Below are 14,287 nucleotides of genomic sequence, written 5' to 3'. Positions count from 1 at the left end.
GAGCACAGTTTCCAGATGTAAAAACTAAATTAAAAGTATATAAAGATAATAAAATTAGGAAATAATCATTAATTTATGGTGTTAATGTACTATAGGTTTACAATCTTTCATGGTGGGAATCATAAAAAAAAAATAAAAATTAAGTTATCTCAATTCCTTTTAATACATTTTCTCCACTGCATAAGTTTTTCAAAGATAGTAATAACTCTTCAGGTTGTTTTCGCACCTCTGCTTTGACCTGTTTGTTATTGTCATAGCGCCCTTGATATGTTGTCCAAAATTTAAGAAATAACCTGAACCTTGATGGAGCCAAGTCCAAACTATAGGGAAGATGACCCACAAGTTTAAATCTGATCTTGTAGCCCAATTCTGTAACAATTTGGGTGACTTAGGCTAATCCAATACACAACTTCAGTATTTTTAATAGACTTATTCATGAATTTTCACTGATTAACAACTTGGCTTTCTGCATGCAAAAATCATCAGCTATGGTCTCTGGCTATCCACCTCATAATCAGCAATTAATGTCAACTCCACCATCATTATTTATTGTTCTTTAAGCTGAACAATGTACAATGTTTCACTAAAAACTAGTACTCACAATTTCATGGATCAGGAATTCTATTAGTGCACAGTCTTATACATGCTTTGACAAACTTATACTGTGTATTAAACTATATTATACACTGTATACTGTATCAGTAAGATGAAAGGACAATATAAGACCACTCACACTCTAAGCATTGTCCATGTGCAAGAATTACTCATCCCAACTTCATAGAATGACATGCAGTATGATGGTTGTATTCTAAGTAGGTGGTCTGAAAAGTTCTCGGCCTAACAATGAAAAAACTAATATATAATTTCAAAATTATTTTTATTTTTCAACATAATCTCCCTTAACATTAATAAATGTATTCCAGCGATGCTCCAGCGCCATTATCCCATCCCTGTAGTGGTTCTCAGTAAGATCTGTAAAATACTCCTCTACAGCTGCAATCACCTCTTGATTCAAAGAAAAACATTAACCAGCAAGGAAGAATTTTAGTTTTTGGAAGAGATAGAAGTCAGAGGGAGCCAAATCTGGGGAATAGGGTGGATGTTCCAACAATTCATATTGCAAATCCATTAGTTTTCCCATTGCCAAAACACTTTTATGGACAGGCGCATTGTCCTGATGAAATATGATTTTTTTCTTCTGCAAACCGGGTCTTTTCTTATTAATTTTTTTTGTCTAGTCTGGTTAAAAGATTGGAATAATATTCTCCAGTTATTGCTTTACCCTTTTCAAGATAATTAATAAACAAAATGCCTTTAGCAACCCAAAACACCGATACCATGACCTTTCCTGATGATGGAACTGACTTTATCTTCTTTGGTGCTGAACAATCGGCTTCTGTCTACTGTTTGGGTTCTGGTGTGCAATCGTGAATCCAAGTCTCATCCATAGTAATAAATCGAAGCAAAAAATCAGTTTTATTATTGTTAAAACACTTCAAGCACTTCCAGATTTTCATGAGAGTAAGTTTTTGATCTTCTGTGAGCAAGCACGGCATCCATCTTGTGCAAAGTTTTTTCATGCAAAATATATCCTACACGTTCTTTTGAAATGTCTACAATCTCAGCAATTCCACATACTTTGGCTCACTAGTCATCCAATACCATATCGTGCACTTGATCAATGATTTCCGGTGTTGTTACACTTTTTGGACATCCTTCATGTGGATCATCTTCAAGGCTGGTATGGCCATGTTTAAACTCAGCAATCCATTTCTTAGTTGTCGAAAACGAAAGAGTGGCCATAAACTTTTATGAACTTTGAATGAATTTCTTTTGGCGTTAAACTTTCTTTTACAAAGAATTTTATAACCGCACGATACTCAATTATCCATTTCAAGAGATACAGACAACACTTTTGCTTCAGACATTTGTTTTATACAGCTGTCTGAAGCAAAAGTGTCAATTTCAACTTGCAATTTCAGGTGGATGCTTATGACAGATGTACCAACTTAGAAAAAAAATCTTGCCAATAGTGTTGCCACCTATGGTCGAGGCAGAGAACCTTTCAGACCACCCTCATACATGCAAGCTTTCATTTCTTTCTAAGTAAAACATTTGAATGCTGTTGGCATGGTGTTACACAGGCTGAGTTGTTGCCGATTCTAATATTTAGCCAGAGCATGTTCTTAATTAACTGTGTGTGGGCGAGGGCTTGTTTTAAGTATGTGTGTGCCTATATAACTAAAACACTATCCTGTAAACATGTAGTATAAAAATGGAAACTGTAATTCCTTTTGTTTGAATTTAATATTAAAAAATCAAGTTGATCAGGAAGACTGCAGATCATGCATGATTGAATGCAAGTGGAATTTCAAATGAAAACAAATTAGATGGAAGTGACGTATACTAGGAGGAATGTGAACATGAATGAAGCAAAGACACTGATAGTGTGAAAAGTAATATGAAAGCAGCACAAAAAAGGAATGCATCTCGATACTTGAGGTAGAAAGTAATATAAAACCTAGAATGTGTAAAGGCAGCTGGATTAGAAGATAATCAACCAGAAATGCTCAAATAGTCATGCTAGATGAGTGGAATAGAATTCTCATAGCACCAATCTATAAAAAAAAAGGAAAATAAAACTAAACACTGGAATTACAGAGGAATTTCCCTACTGAAGTTCTAGAAAAATCTTAGAGGCATACCTGAGAAGAGAAATGAAAAAAAATTGTGGAAGAGAAACTTGAAGAACAAGCTGTCTTCATCCCAAATAACAGTTTGTCAAGATCAGGTTTTCACTTTACGATAATTTAATTTACACATAATTTGAGAAATCATGGAACTAGGAATACAACTAGGAAATTTTGTAGATTTGAAAAGAGCACACAAGATGCCAAGGAAAGCTTTTCAAAATGATACAATTATATATGGTAAGTGGAACATTATGCAGACCATACATAGTCTATACTTAAGTCACAGGTTTGCAGTTTAAATTGAAGTACAGGAAGATGGTCTGATATAAAATCAGGTGTAAGACATGGGTACACACTATCTTCATTAGCATTCATCATCTATACAGACTTGCCATAAATTACAACTTCTGCATAGCCCTGTGCTGTCCACAGAATTTCATGAGTCCATTTCCATTAGTGACATGCAGAGCAACATTTGTGTGTTTATCAGTAGAGAGAGAGAGAGAGAGAGAGAGAGAGAGAGAGAGAGAGAGAGATAGTTATCTAGCTATACAAGTTAACATGCAGTGGGGAGTTTGAGAACTGTCAACATCCTAAAAACACTCAGGATCAGTAGGATGTTTGTGTATCAGACTATTAACCGTTATAACAAAGAGAAGACTCATCTCACTGCCAAAGAATAGGTCAACCATGCTGCATTAGGATGCTTTACAACCTCTGCAGGATTACAGTAGGCTGTGAAGGCATGGCTCCGCTGTAATCCTGTGAGAACACAGGAAGTGATGTTGCAAGACTTCAACATTTTGCAGAGAACAATGCCACATGTACTAACTGATGACCTGGGGATAGGGCCTATCGTCATTCTACTGGACACTTCCTAACACCATGTGGCAGGGGGTAATAAAATCAAAAGCACTTTGTGGTATGCAAACAACAGACATATCCTCTTCACCATTGAAGAGCCAAAACGATTGGGCACATGCCCCTGATGCCATAGCACCCAGGATTCAGAGGGGATCATCACTCTGCATCAGTGATGGTATGGAGGGAACTTATCAGGGGTATCCAAGTTACACTTCTGTAGAAAGGGTTAAAAAGTCTGCCAAAGTGTATCAAGATGCAATGCTAGAACCTGTGGTATGGCCCCTAAACAATACCTTGTTTAACAGTAGGCAGTGGACAGCCTACAGGATTCAGCCCCTGTACACAAGGTAAGAACCACACAACAGTAGTTGAAGGCAAATGTGCCTGATCATATATCACTATCTGATTAACCATATGGAAGTTCCAATTTAAATCAGTTGGGCTTCAAATTGTGGTCAGAGCTTGAGAGAAAGAAAGAGAGAGAGAGAGTAGCCTCTAACGAATGCCATCCCAGTATTGCCAGCCTGAATATGGATTGGGAGTGAGCAATGGTAGCATTCCTGCTGGATGTTGTGCATGCCACCATAGATATATGGCCTCACAGATTTCAGATGTGCATGAAGACAAAAGAGGAACATTTCGAACATTGAGTGCTGCTATATGCACATTATACATGTGGTTTGTATGAGCTGAAAGCTGTAAATGATTTACTGATATCTATGGATAGACTAGGTATATGGATCACATTATATGGTGAGGAGTCAGGTGATTGATTTGGGGTTTTATGGCAAGGACGGCAAAACTCATACTGCATCAGGACACAGGTTATAGCAGTGTACAAAGTGTGTTGATAATAAATAAATAAATAGTTACATGGAGATAAATTAGTGAATAATATAAAATATTCACTGTCAAACATTATGTACATACCGTATATTATTGCGTATAATGTGAAAAATTTATGGTAAAAATACTACTTAAAGTTAGGGGTTCGCATTATATACGGATCCTAAAAAAATATAATATCTTATTAGACTTGCACACACAATATATACTACCTATGCAACCAAATCTACTTGACCCACTCGCATTCAGCGACCAAGCGCACATCGTATCTGCGCATGCGCTCTCCGTCGCCGGATGACAGAGCACAGTTAGGTATATCGGTTTAACCACAGTTCATTTTAAATGTTATTCGTTAAACAAACCTAGCCTGAAAATGAGCCAACAGAAACGTAAACGTTCATCTTTTGAAGCAGGATTTAAATTGCGTGTGGTGCAGTTTGCAGAAGAGCATAATAAAGTGTTGCTATGAGAGAATTTGGTGTAGCAGAAAGTAATATTAGACTTTGGCATAAGCAAAAAGACAGTCTTGAAAAAATCCCCAAAACGAAACGTGCCCATCGTGGAGATGTAGCATCCTTTCCAGAACTCGAAGAAGAGCTAAATGAATGGATTTTGACGCAATGACAAGATGGCATTATAGTAACAAGAAATGCAATTCGTTTTCGAGCTCTACAACTCAAGAATGGTAAATTCAAGGACACACCAGGTATTTCATCTTTTCTTGCTTCACCTGGGTGGTGCAACAGATTTATGGAACACAAAGCATTAACATTATGACACCAAACAAAAATTGTGCAGAAGTTACCAAAGCAGCTTGAAGAAAAATTGCAGTCCTTCCATAAATTTATCATAAAATTATGGAAGTGTCACGGATATGAACTTTCCCAAATTGGCAATATGGATATGAGACGCCCATGTACTTTGATATGCCTGGGAATCGAACAGTAAACTCAGTTGGTGAAAAGGGTGTCTTCATAAAAACGAGACTTGAAAAAACGCATTTTACCATTGTTCTAGCATGCATGGCAGACGGAACCAAATTAAAGCCTACAGTGATATTTAAAAGGAAGAAAATTCCGAAGCATATGAAATTTCCGCCAGGTGTAATTGTTTGCACCAATCAGAAAGGTTGGATGGATGAAGAAGGTGTACAATTGTGGCTGGATCAAGTATGGAACATACGTCCAAGTAGCTTGTTACGTCAACAAAGCATGCTAGTCTGGGATATGTTCCGGGTGCATTTAACAGAGGCAAGCAAAGAGAAAGCACGTGAGCTATGTACAGACCTAGTAGTCATACCGGGTGGTCTAACTTCTGTTTTGCAGCTGCTTGAATAAGCCATTTAAAGATCACTTACGTGAAAAAATGGAGAGAATGGATGTCATCTGGTTTGGTGAAGATGACAAAGGGTGAGAATTTTCAGAAGCCTGAGATCACCCTAGTCACCAGCTGGGTTAAAGAAGCATGGGATTCGATACCATCTGAAATGATTTACCGCTCATTTCTTAAATGTGGAATAAGTAATTCAATGGATGGATCCGAAGATCATGTCATATACGAAAGCGAGGATGACACACAACAAATTGGAGAGCATGAAGACGATGACAACAACTGCTACATTGATGACGCAATCCTCACAGATGAATTTATAAATGAAACGTTTGATGCCTCAAAAGATGAAGAATTTAAAGGATTTTGACATTTTGTTTTAAAATAAATATTTCTTTTGTTAATTCGTATTGTATTATTTATAATGTTATGGAACAAGATTAACAGATCGCATTATACGTGGATTTTAGGGCTAGTTTTCAAACAAAATTTCTAGTTCGCATTATACGCGATAATATACGGTAGTTATAAAAAGATAAATGAGTAAATAAAATATTAGATATAAAGTTTAATATCCACATATAAACAAATGCATAATGAAATGTTTTTGAATAAATTATTGTTTTGTAACAATCTAAAAATGTCATTCAATCTGTCCAAGTCTACATCTGACTGAGTATACAGGGCTTGGCCAGATGAGTAAAAATGTCACTTCCCTCTTGTAAAGCACTCACACTCCACCAGAATATCATTAATGGTAAGACAGATGTTGCATTTCCCACATATACATGGTTCATCAGCCCTCAGTAAATAGGAATGTGAGAGATGACTGACCTATGTGGAGTCTAGCAAGAACAACTTCCTCTTTTCTGTTCCTACATTGACAAGATTCCCAGTGCTTCCAAGCAGGAAGCACTGGGAATCTTGGAGTATTAGCATTGGGCAAATAACTGATTTTATGACCTGTGTGTTGCCAGCATAAAGGGACTGTCAAACATTATGTCAAGAAAGTATGAGGTGATCTAGTAGCTGCATCTGCAATGTTATTTCTCTTAATTCCCATGTGGCTAGGAATCCAACACAACTGAACATCAAAATTAAGGGTCTTTATTTTGCACAAGAGTTGAAGCATGTTGCCAAGGCACTGGATGTAGATTATACACCACAGAGGGAGGTAGCCTGTAAAGAACTCAATAAGTCTGTATAAATTATGCAATTTTGGTAGAAGTTTTCTTTGAAGTGCAAACTGAATGGCATGCAACTCTGCTGTATAGTTACTGCAATTGAGTGGGATCTGGTCGGAGATTGTAATGTTAGGAAACACAGCAGCACAGAGATCTCTGATCTTGAACTATCAGATAGACATGAAATAAGAGTGGGCTGCTCCATGTGTGCATTGAACAATTGAAGGTAAACAGATGAGGGGTATGAGATTTCTGTAGCTGACAAAGTGAGAGGTTGCAGGATGGAGTACAAAGGCATAGAAGAATTCTGCTTGTTTTGATGCAGGTAAAGTTGTCAACAGTCATGCCAATAACATTTGTAGCCTCTAATACACATATCAAAAGAATGGATGGCAGTGTGATGTGTGTATGATATGGGACCCCCCCCCTTCCAACATAGAGAAAAGAGACTAGTCCACGTAGGTTTTCTGCAGACAACCCATGAAGAGGCACGATTAATTGCTTGTTGAAGTCATCTTTTAATGACTCTCACAATGCAGGGGTGGCAGTAAATTGTGAAATTATCAACATAAAGATAATTGCCTACTGTGGGAGGAAGCTGTTCAGTAATTGAGTTCACTTTAAAAGCAAAGGTCACACTTAAGACAGAGCCTTGAGGACCCCCCCCTCTTCTTGATGATATGGCTGAGATAACATGCTTCCCACTCAGACTTGAAACATACAGCTGGATAGAAAGTTCTTAATAAAAACAGGAAGGTTCCTCCTCAGACCAAGATGAAACATCTTTTAAGAGGTCATATCTCCAAACTGTGTCTTAGACTTTTTCCATGTTGAAGAACACTGAAACAACATGTATTCGTTTCAGGAAAGTGTCTCTTATACATGTTTCTAAATGAAACAAATGGTCCAAGGTTGATTGGCATCTACGAAAGCCACATTGTGTGTCAGGGAGAAGTTTGTTGCTTTCTAAGTACCAGAAAAACCTTGTGTTTACCATTTTTCTCCAAGACCTTAGAAAGATAGCTAGTCAGAGTAAGGGGACAATAATTTGACATGGGCTGGATATCTTTGCCTGGTTTTGAAATAGCAATGAGAATTAACATATTCTCATTGCTATTCCAAAGCCAGGCAAAGATCCAGAAGAATCTGGAAACTCTTCTTCTATAAATATTCTGTTGTACAGTAAGAGGAGGAGATCCAAAGAAGAAGATGTTTTATTATCTCATAATAGAAGTTATCAGGGCCAAATGTCCTAGGGTAAGAGTGATAGAAAAGTGTTCTTTTTAGTTCTTCCTTAACAAATAGCCAATTGTACAGTTCAATCCTCTCTGTACAAAAGCTTAGCTGCTGCTTCTCTTGTTATTCTTTCAAAATTAAAAAATCAGGAGGATAAGAAATTGTTGCTGAGATCCTGGTTTACTCCCAAAGTGTCTGCAACAGCTTTGGGATCAGCAAAAATAAACAAAAAACAAACAGTGTTCAATGTCAACCTTTCATCTTACAGATTTTATCCTGTACAGTTTTTGCACTGTTGTTTGATGAATCGATAATGTAAATTTAATCCAGGATTGTATTTGACTCTGACAACTCACATAACATGCTTTGGCATGAGCACGTTTAAATGCTATTAAGTTTTTTGTGGTAGGATACCTATAAAATATATCCCATGCTCAATCTTTCTCTCTTTTGGCTGCTTGGTATTCTTGGTTCCACCAAGACTTTGGGTAGAGTGGAAATCAGCATGAGGTTTTTGGAATTGCTGCAGTGGCTACATGGACAGTATAATCTGTGATATATCTCACTGCTTCAATATTAAATTATGCAAGATGGAAAAACATATTCCAGTCAGCCTGGTCCATTTTCTACATAGGCATCAATGTAAGAGGACATGGTTCCTGTGAAGGCAGTGCTGATGAGAGGAAAATGTTCACTTTCATATGTTTCATCAACATCCCATGTGAGCAGTGAAAAAATAGTACAGGAGCAGATTGCAAGATCGATTCCAGAATAAGAGCAGGTAAGCATATGGGAGAAGGTATTTACACAATTATTAATAAGTGAGAGGGCATGGTTGTTGAGAATTCGCTCAATGATATAACCTTGTCTATTCACGTTTGAACTATCCCACAGACTGTTATGTCCATTAAAGTCACCAATTAGGAAGATGGGCTGAGGCAGTTGTATTATGAGATTATAGAGTTTAAGAAAGAAACAGGAATGTATTAAACGTTTATTTCTGTAACAATAGTTTATACTGAAAGGAACTCCTTATTATAATAGATGTCAATAGCATCAACTCTCACTATAACTCATGGAAACCAAAGGAATAACTTGCTATAGTGAATGTACAGCACAGTATTAAATCTATAACGTTTTGACGAACTGCATTTTTTTTTATCGTTATAGTAAACAAGTTGATGGTTGTTACAATGAAGAATGACTACATAACTATGCGTTTATAAAAAATTGGAGCCAAGTTTCTATGCTTTGTGAAATATATATATATACACACACACACTTTTTTTTTTCCTTCATCTGCCTGCTGCACACTGTTTTCATTGTTATCATGGGTAATCAAAATTATATTGTGGTGTTTAATAACATATGCTTGATTCTAAATAGAAAGAACATTTAGATGCAATTTTACCTCCAACATCAATGAAGTGCTTTACTGCTAAACCAGATCTTGGAGCTGGGAAAAAAAAAAAAAAAACTCTTTGAAGCGAATATAGTAAAACATTCAATAATAAATTTATAATCCTGATTAAGTAACTTAATTCAATGAAATATAACAAAAATAGAATTAATTAGTTTAAGACTTCAATACAATTTTATGTATAATAATCATCCTCAATGGTTCTAACAGGCACCTAAGAACCCCCCAACCTTTTAAATACCCTTGGATTTTGTGAATGCTATTCCCTAATTAGAGAATAAGGTGATTAGCCCTATGTCTAAAGGCAGCGGTTTTTTTTTTTTTTTTTTTTTGGTCAAACAATAGGTGCCGGTACGTATTCTTTTCTAGCAGGAAATATCGAACATTAAAATTATACTGCGTCCATGTGTTGGTAAAGGTGCTGGAATGCTGTACTGTTGTGTACCATCCCCAAAAAAAGCACGACCTATAAGTATTTGACTGTCTGTAAATTGCACGTGTTCTACTAGCCAGTGTGCCAGGTTATGGAATGAAAAATGAAGTTTCCAGAAGGAAAACTCCTCCTACCATATGAGACTGGCTAACTCACCTCTAGTTGAGAAATGGAATTTACCTACTATAAGATATTACTCTAAACAGCATGATAGAGGAGACAGTGTTGCTCTAGCAATAGCATCAAAGTATCTGTCCATAGCCAAGATAGCCACTATCTCTAACTGGAGAGAGAGAGAGAGTAACCATGCATTCCTTACTTGGCAGATTACCAAACACAGAAATTTTCAGTTAAAGGATAAATGGAACTATAAGGCAAGCACTTATTAGCTAAGGAGGCAGTTCAAAGCTGTGCCATGGGAGATAGCTAAGAGATGTCTCAAAAAGAAGCAATATCAGACTATATACCCTCCCACTCCCCCCCCCCCCAAAAATGGAGCTGGAAAAAAAATATGTTGTGAAAGGTATACCAGGAGAAAGGTGATCAGAAGCAGTATAAGGCATACACAAGAAAGATGTCCAGCATTGTAAGAAAAACAAAATCAGATTATGAGAAGAAATTAGCAGAGTAGGCAAAAGAATGACTGAAAAGATAACCTTAATGAGTGACCACTTTGCAAGAGCTGATCATCCACATGAAGATATGTCCAATTATCTGAGATGACAAATAGGAGAATAGAAGTTGATGAATTAGATGTACTTAGGACATGGCAGAAACTCAATGCTAATAGTCATGGAATTAGACAGAATATCATCCTGCATATTATGAGAATGTGTAAAGGAAATGGCATTGCCTCTGACTAAGCTATTTAATTTACATTCCTTTGGGTCTTTACTAGAATGGAGACTTAAGGAGAAGATGGTTCACTGTATAAAGGAGGCTCCATGGAAGATGCAGCAAATCATAGACAGTCAATATCTCAGGAGCAGTAAAGATGCAAAAGAAGTTGGTCAAAGATAAAAAGTAAGTAAATGACAAAGCAATGTTATTCCTCCATATCATTCGTATCCATCCATTTCTAAATTTTTACAATAGTGACATATGACAGGGATAAAGGGAATGATAACCAATGATACTGCTGAATTTTGCAAAAGGCATTTGACAGGATACCAATGGAACTATTACAGTAACTTGTGCAAATGGAGATTTGGTAGACTGCTATTTAATTTGTGCCACAACAATCAATGTAAGAATGGTTGTACAAGGTAGAATGCTAACAAGAGATTATTTCAGATGGCATTAGTTGTGTGTGCATATGGTCTGAGGTGACTATATTGAGATATGAACACAATACTAAAAAACCTAGTGTTGACCAAGGGGAAGGTATTTTACTAAAAATACCAGCCCTTCTGATATTTTTAGTAAAATACAAACAATCATTTTTATTTAAATTCAGGTGATGTATTTTGATTGTTTGAAAGTGGCAACTTTACATTCCTTCAACTCTCTTCACAGCTAACACTCCAGAGTATTGATATTGTCTTAGCCAATTGTCTCTGAACCTTCTCCACTGTTTCCACGTCACAGTGAAACCTATGTGACCAAATCTGATCACAATGCCCAGTGCTTTATACAGTGGCACAACCATCTATTAATTTCTACATGTCAGTGTACTCCTCATCATAGTGACAATATAATGTTCAGTCCTTGCACACTTGCAATAGGCCCTCTAAACTTGCTTCATCAATATAGTACACAGACATATCTCTGCACTGCAAAATATAACACCGTTCACCCCCTTCATTTGTCCAAACTAAAAGTCCATTCAAATCTTCCTGAAAGGAATTATATCAACAGAGTTCCTTATAGTTCTACCCTACTTTGCATCATCAGCAAATAAAGTTTGATTGGTTTTTGTCTTGATTAGGTAAATCAAGACAAAGATCCTGTCTGTCTACATGAAATATGAACAAATAAGTTAAACAGCAAGGGCCCAAGAACACCACTGGTTATCCTCTTTTTTTTTTTTTTTGACATTTTTGCTCCATTACACAACTTGCTGGTATTGTTCAGACAGCCAATCTCTGATCTATTTAACCAATATAATATTCATGCCCATCCTCTGCAACTTATACACTAACTTATCATGAAGTAATCTATCAAATGCTTTCGTATAACTATGAAAGGGCATAGCTAACTTTTTTGTATAATAAATTTAGTTTAATCCTTTATCCAAGTGTGAGCAAACAAAGTTTGTGCTGAAAGTATCTTCAGGACTGGGGTAAGGTGGTACAACTCCACCTTTGCAATGAGTTGCCTGGTGTTGCACCACCTTACCCCAGTCCTGAAGATACTTTCAGGCGCAAACTTTGTTTGCTCACACTTGGATAAAGGATTAAACTAAATTTACTATATTCTAACCAAGTGAAAAATAAACTTTCAACTTCTTCAACTTTTCATATCCACTATTAATGCTCAAATTCTGTATGTTAATTGGATTGGGTAAGGAATAAGCTAATTATCGCTATCCACTGTATCTGTTTTAGGTTGCCGTGTCACAATTAATTTTACCTTTAGAGAGGCTGAGAGCTCTCTAAAGATAAAATGATGCATGCTTATCCTGTCCTCTCTGTAGTTGTATTTCATTATGACAAAATCAGTGGTAACTGACAAAAAAACAAGCATTTGTAATGGCCAGCATTTGCCAATAGCTGCAACATATAAACTACAAAAAAAAAAAAAAAAAAACTATTTATGACATTAAAACAGAATCAGTATTAGGTAAATCAAACTATGATTAAACTAAAACTGCTTATCTAATTTTTTTACTCATCAACTAAGAATTTTCACAGACAAGCACATTTTTCAAGCCATATCTCTTGTAAAGAGATCACCAAATCCAACACTAAACTGTTCAAAACTGAAAGTCTACAACAGAAAATTATTTGTAATCGGTAATAGTCTAAAAATAACTCATTTATTAATTTTTCAGGCAGTATTTTAGCAACAATGAGAAATTTATGTAATTAAAGAGAAATCTAAAATTCTGACACTCAGCATACTGAACTTAAAGGAAAATCTGGCTAGCCCTCAGCAACCAAATCATTTGCCTATATTTCATCCCCTCCCAACCAATGTGAATTATAATTGACTTTAATGTTCAAAAGTTTATATAAAAATGCTGACTCAAAATAATCTTATGGAAGCAAGTGTTATAAATTTGCATTTTCTCAAAACCACCATTGACAATGTGATTCATTAGTCTATTTACCTACTCTTCCATAGCAACCCTCTGGTACCTGAACTTGAAGATCAGTCATAACAACTACTCTTGACATGGGTGGGACTGTATAATCATAGGCACTGCAATAGAAAGGAAGAAATCAAACAATCATTTTAGCAGTATCAAAGGATAAAATAAAATACATTCAATTTCAAATTACTCTTTCCTCTAAAAGAAAACTAACAATCAGCAACAAGCTATGAGCAGACAGTATATCAGAAGATAATAAATGAATAAAACTATTTGAAGTTTTTCTCACAAACATGTCAACATTCAGTTGCTCATAATTTCTCAAACCCCTGAGAAATTAAATCATTCTTGCAGCATACTATATATAAAAATAGACATATTGTGGGGGGGGGGGGGAGGGATATAGTAGAAGGAACATGTTTGCTACAAAATGCAGCATCTTATCATGTTTCAATTAGTGTAAAACTGATTAATTTGTGATTAATCAACCAAGAATTTTGAGAAATTGGCATTCCTCTTGAATATTTTCTACTGCTGTTTTGTCACTGCACACCTTAATTATTCAAAGGAATTCCTTCAAACATCCAGAATATCATTTTCAGTTTTTATGTCACTATTTATCATGTAATTTCTTTTGCAGCAGTCTTTGCTCCATTTTTAACTTTTCAAATGGCATCCAGAACATATTGCCAACTTCATGATATATTTATCTTCTATTTACTTACTGCTCTTCTCATATGTAAAATCCTACCTAGACCACCTGTTCAATTTCTTGAGACCACCACAAAGTTCCTATTTTTCTATCTTTGCAGACAACCTTTATCTATACCACATACTTCCTCAATCAATGCCATCTACAAAACCTGATGAGACCCAGTTCTGCTCCCAAACTCATCATTTCTCTCAAAACGCTTGTATATTTGAGTCTACAATTCATCTCTGAAATGTGCTTGAATGATTCTTTGTAAAACTTTTGTACATTTTCTTTAATATGAAATTAATTTTTATCCTTCTTAATGATCCCTTCCC

At 36.0% G+C, this 14,287-nt stretch overlaps 1 protein-coding gene across 1 annotated transcript in view; it reads right to left on the bottom strand.

The window, feature by feature from the left end:
* Nucleotides 1-14,287, bottom strand: part of LOC150093628 (deoxyuridine 5'-triphosphate nucleotidohydrolase-like) — a 42,416-nt gene that overhangs the window by 26,916 nt on the left and 1,213 nt on the right. Inside the window, exons 2-3 of the mRNA XM_090413236.1 lie at nt 13,277-13,368; nt 9,564-9,608 (exon numbers count right to left, since the gene is read on the bottom strand). Of these exons, the coding sequence (XP_090269362.1) occupies nt 9,564-9,608; nt 13,277-13,368 (137 nt within the window). The remainder of the gene's footprint in view (nt 1-9,563; nt 9,609-13,276; nt 13,369-14,287) is intronic.

This window comes from Typopeltis vanoorti, chromosome 23 (genome assembly GCF_054136105.1).
Source record: "Typopeltis vanoorti isolate ZY-2024b chromosome 23, IOZ_Tvanoo_1.0, whole genome shotgun sequence".
In the NCBI taxonomy this organism is placed as follows: Eukaryota; Metazoa; Arthropoda; class Arachnida; order Uropygi; family Thelyphonidae; genus Typopeltis; species Typopeltis vanoorti.
This window is presented reverse-complemented; position numbering and strand designations above follow the sequence as displayed.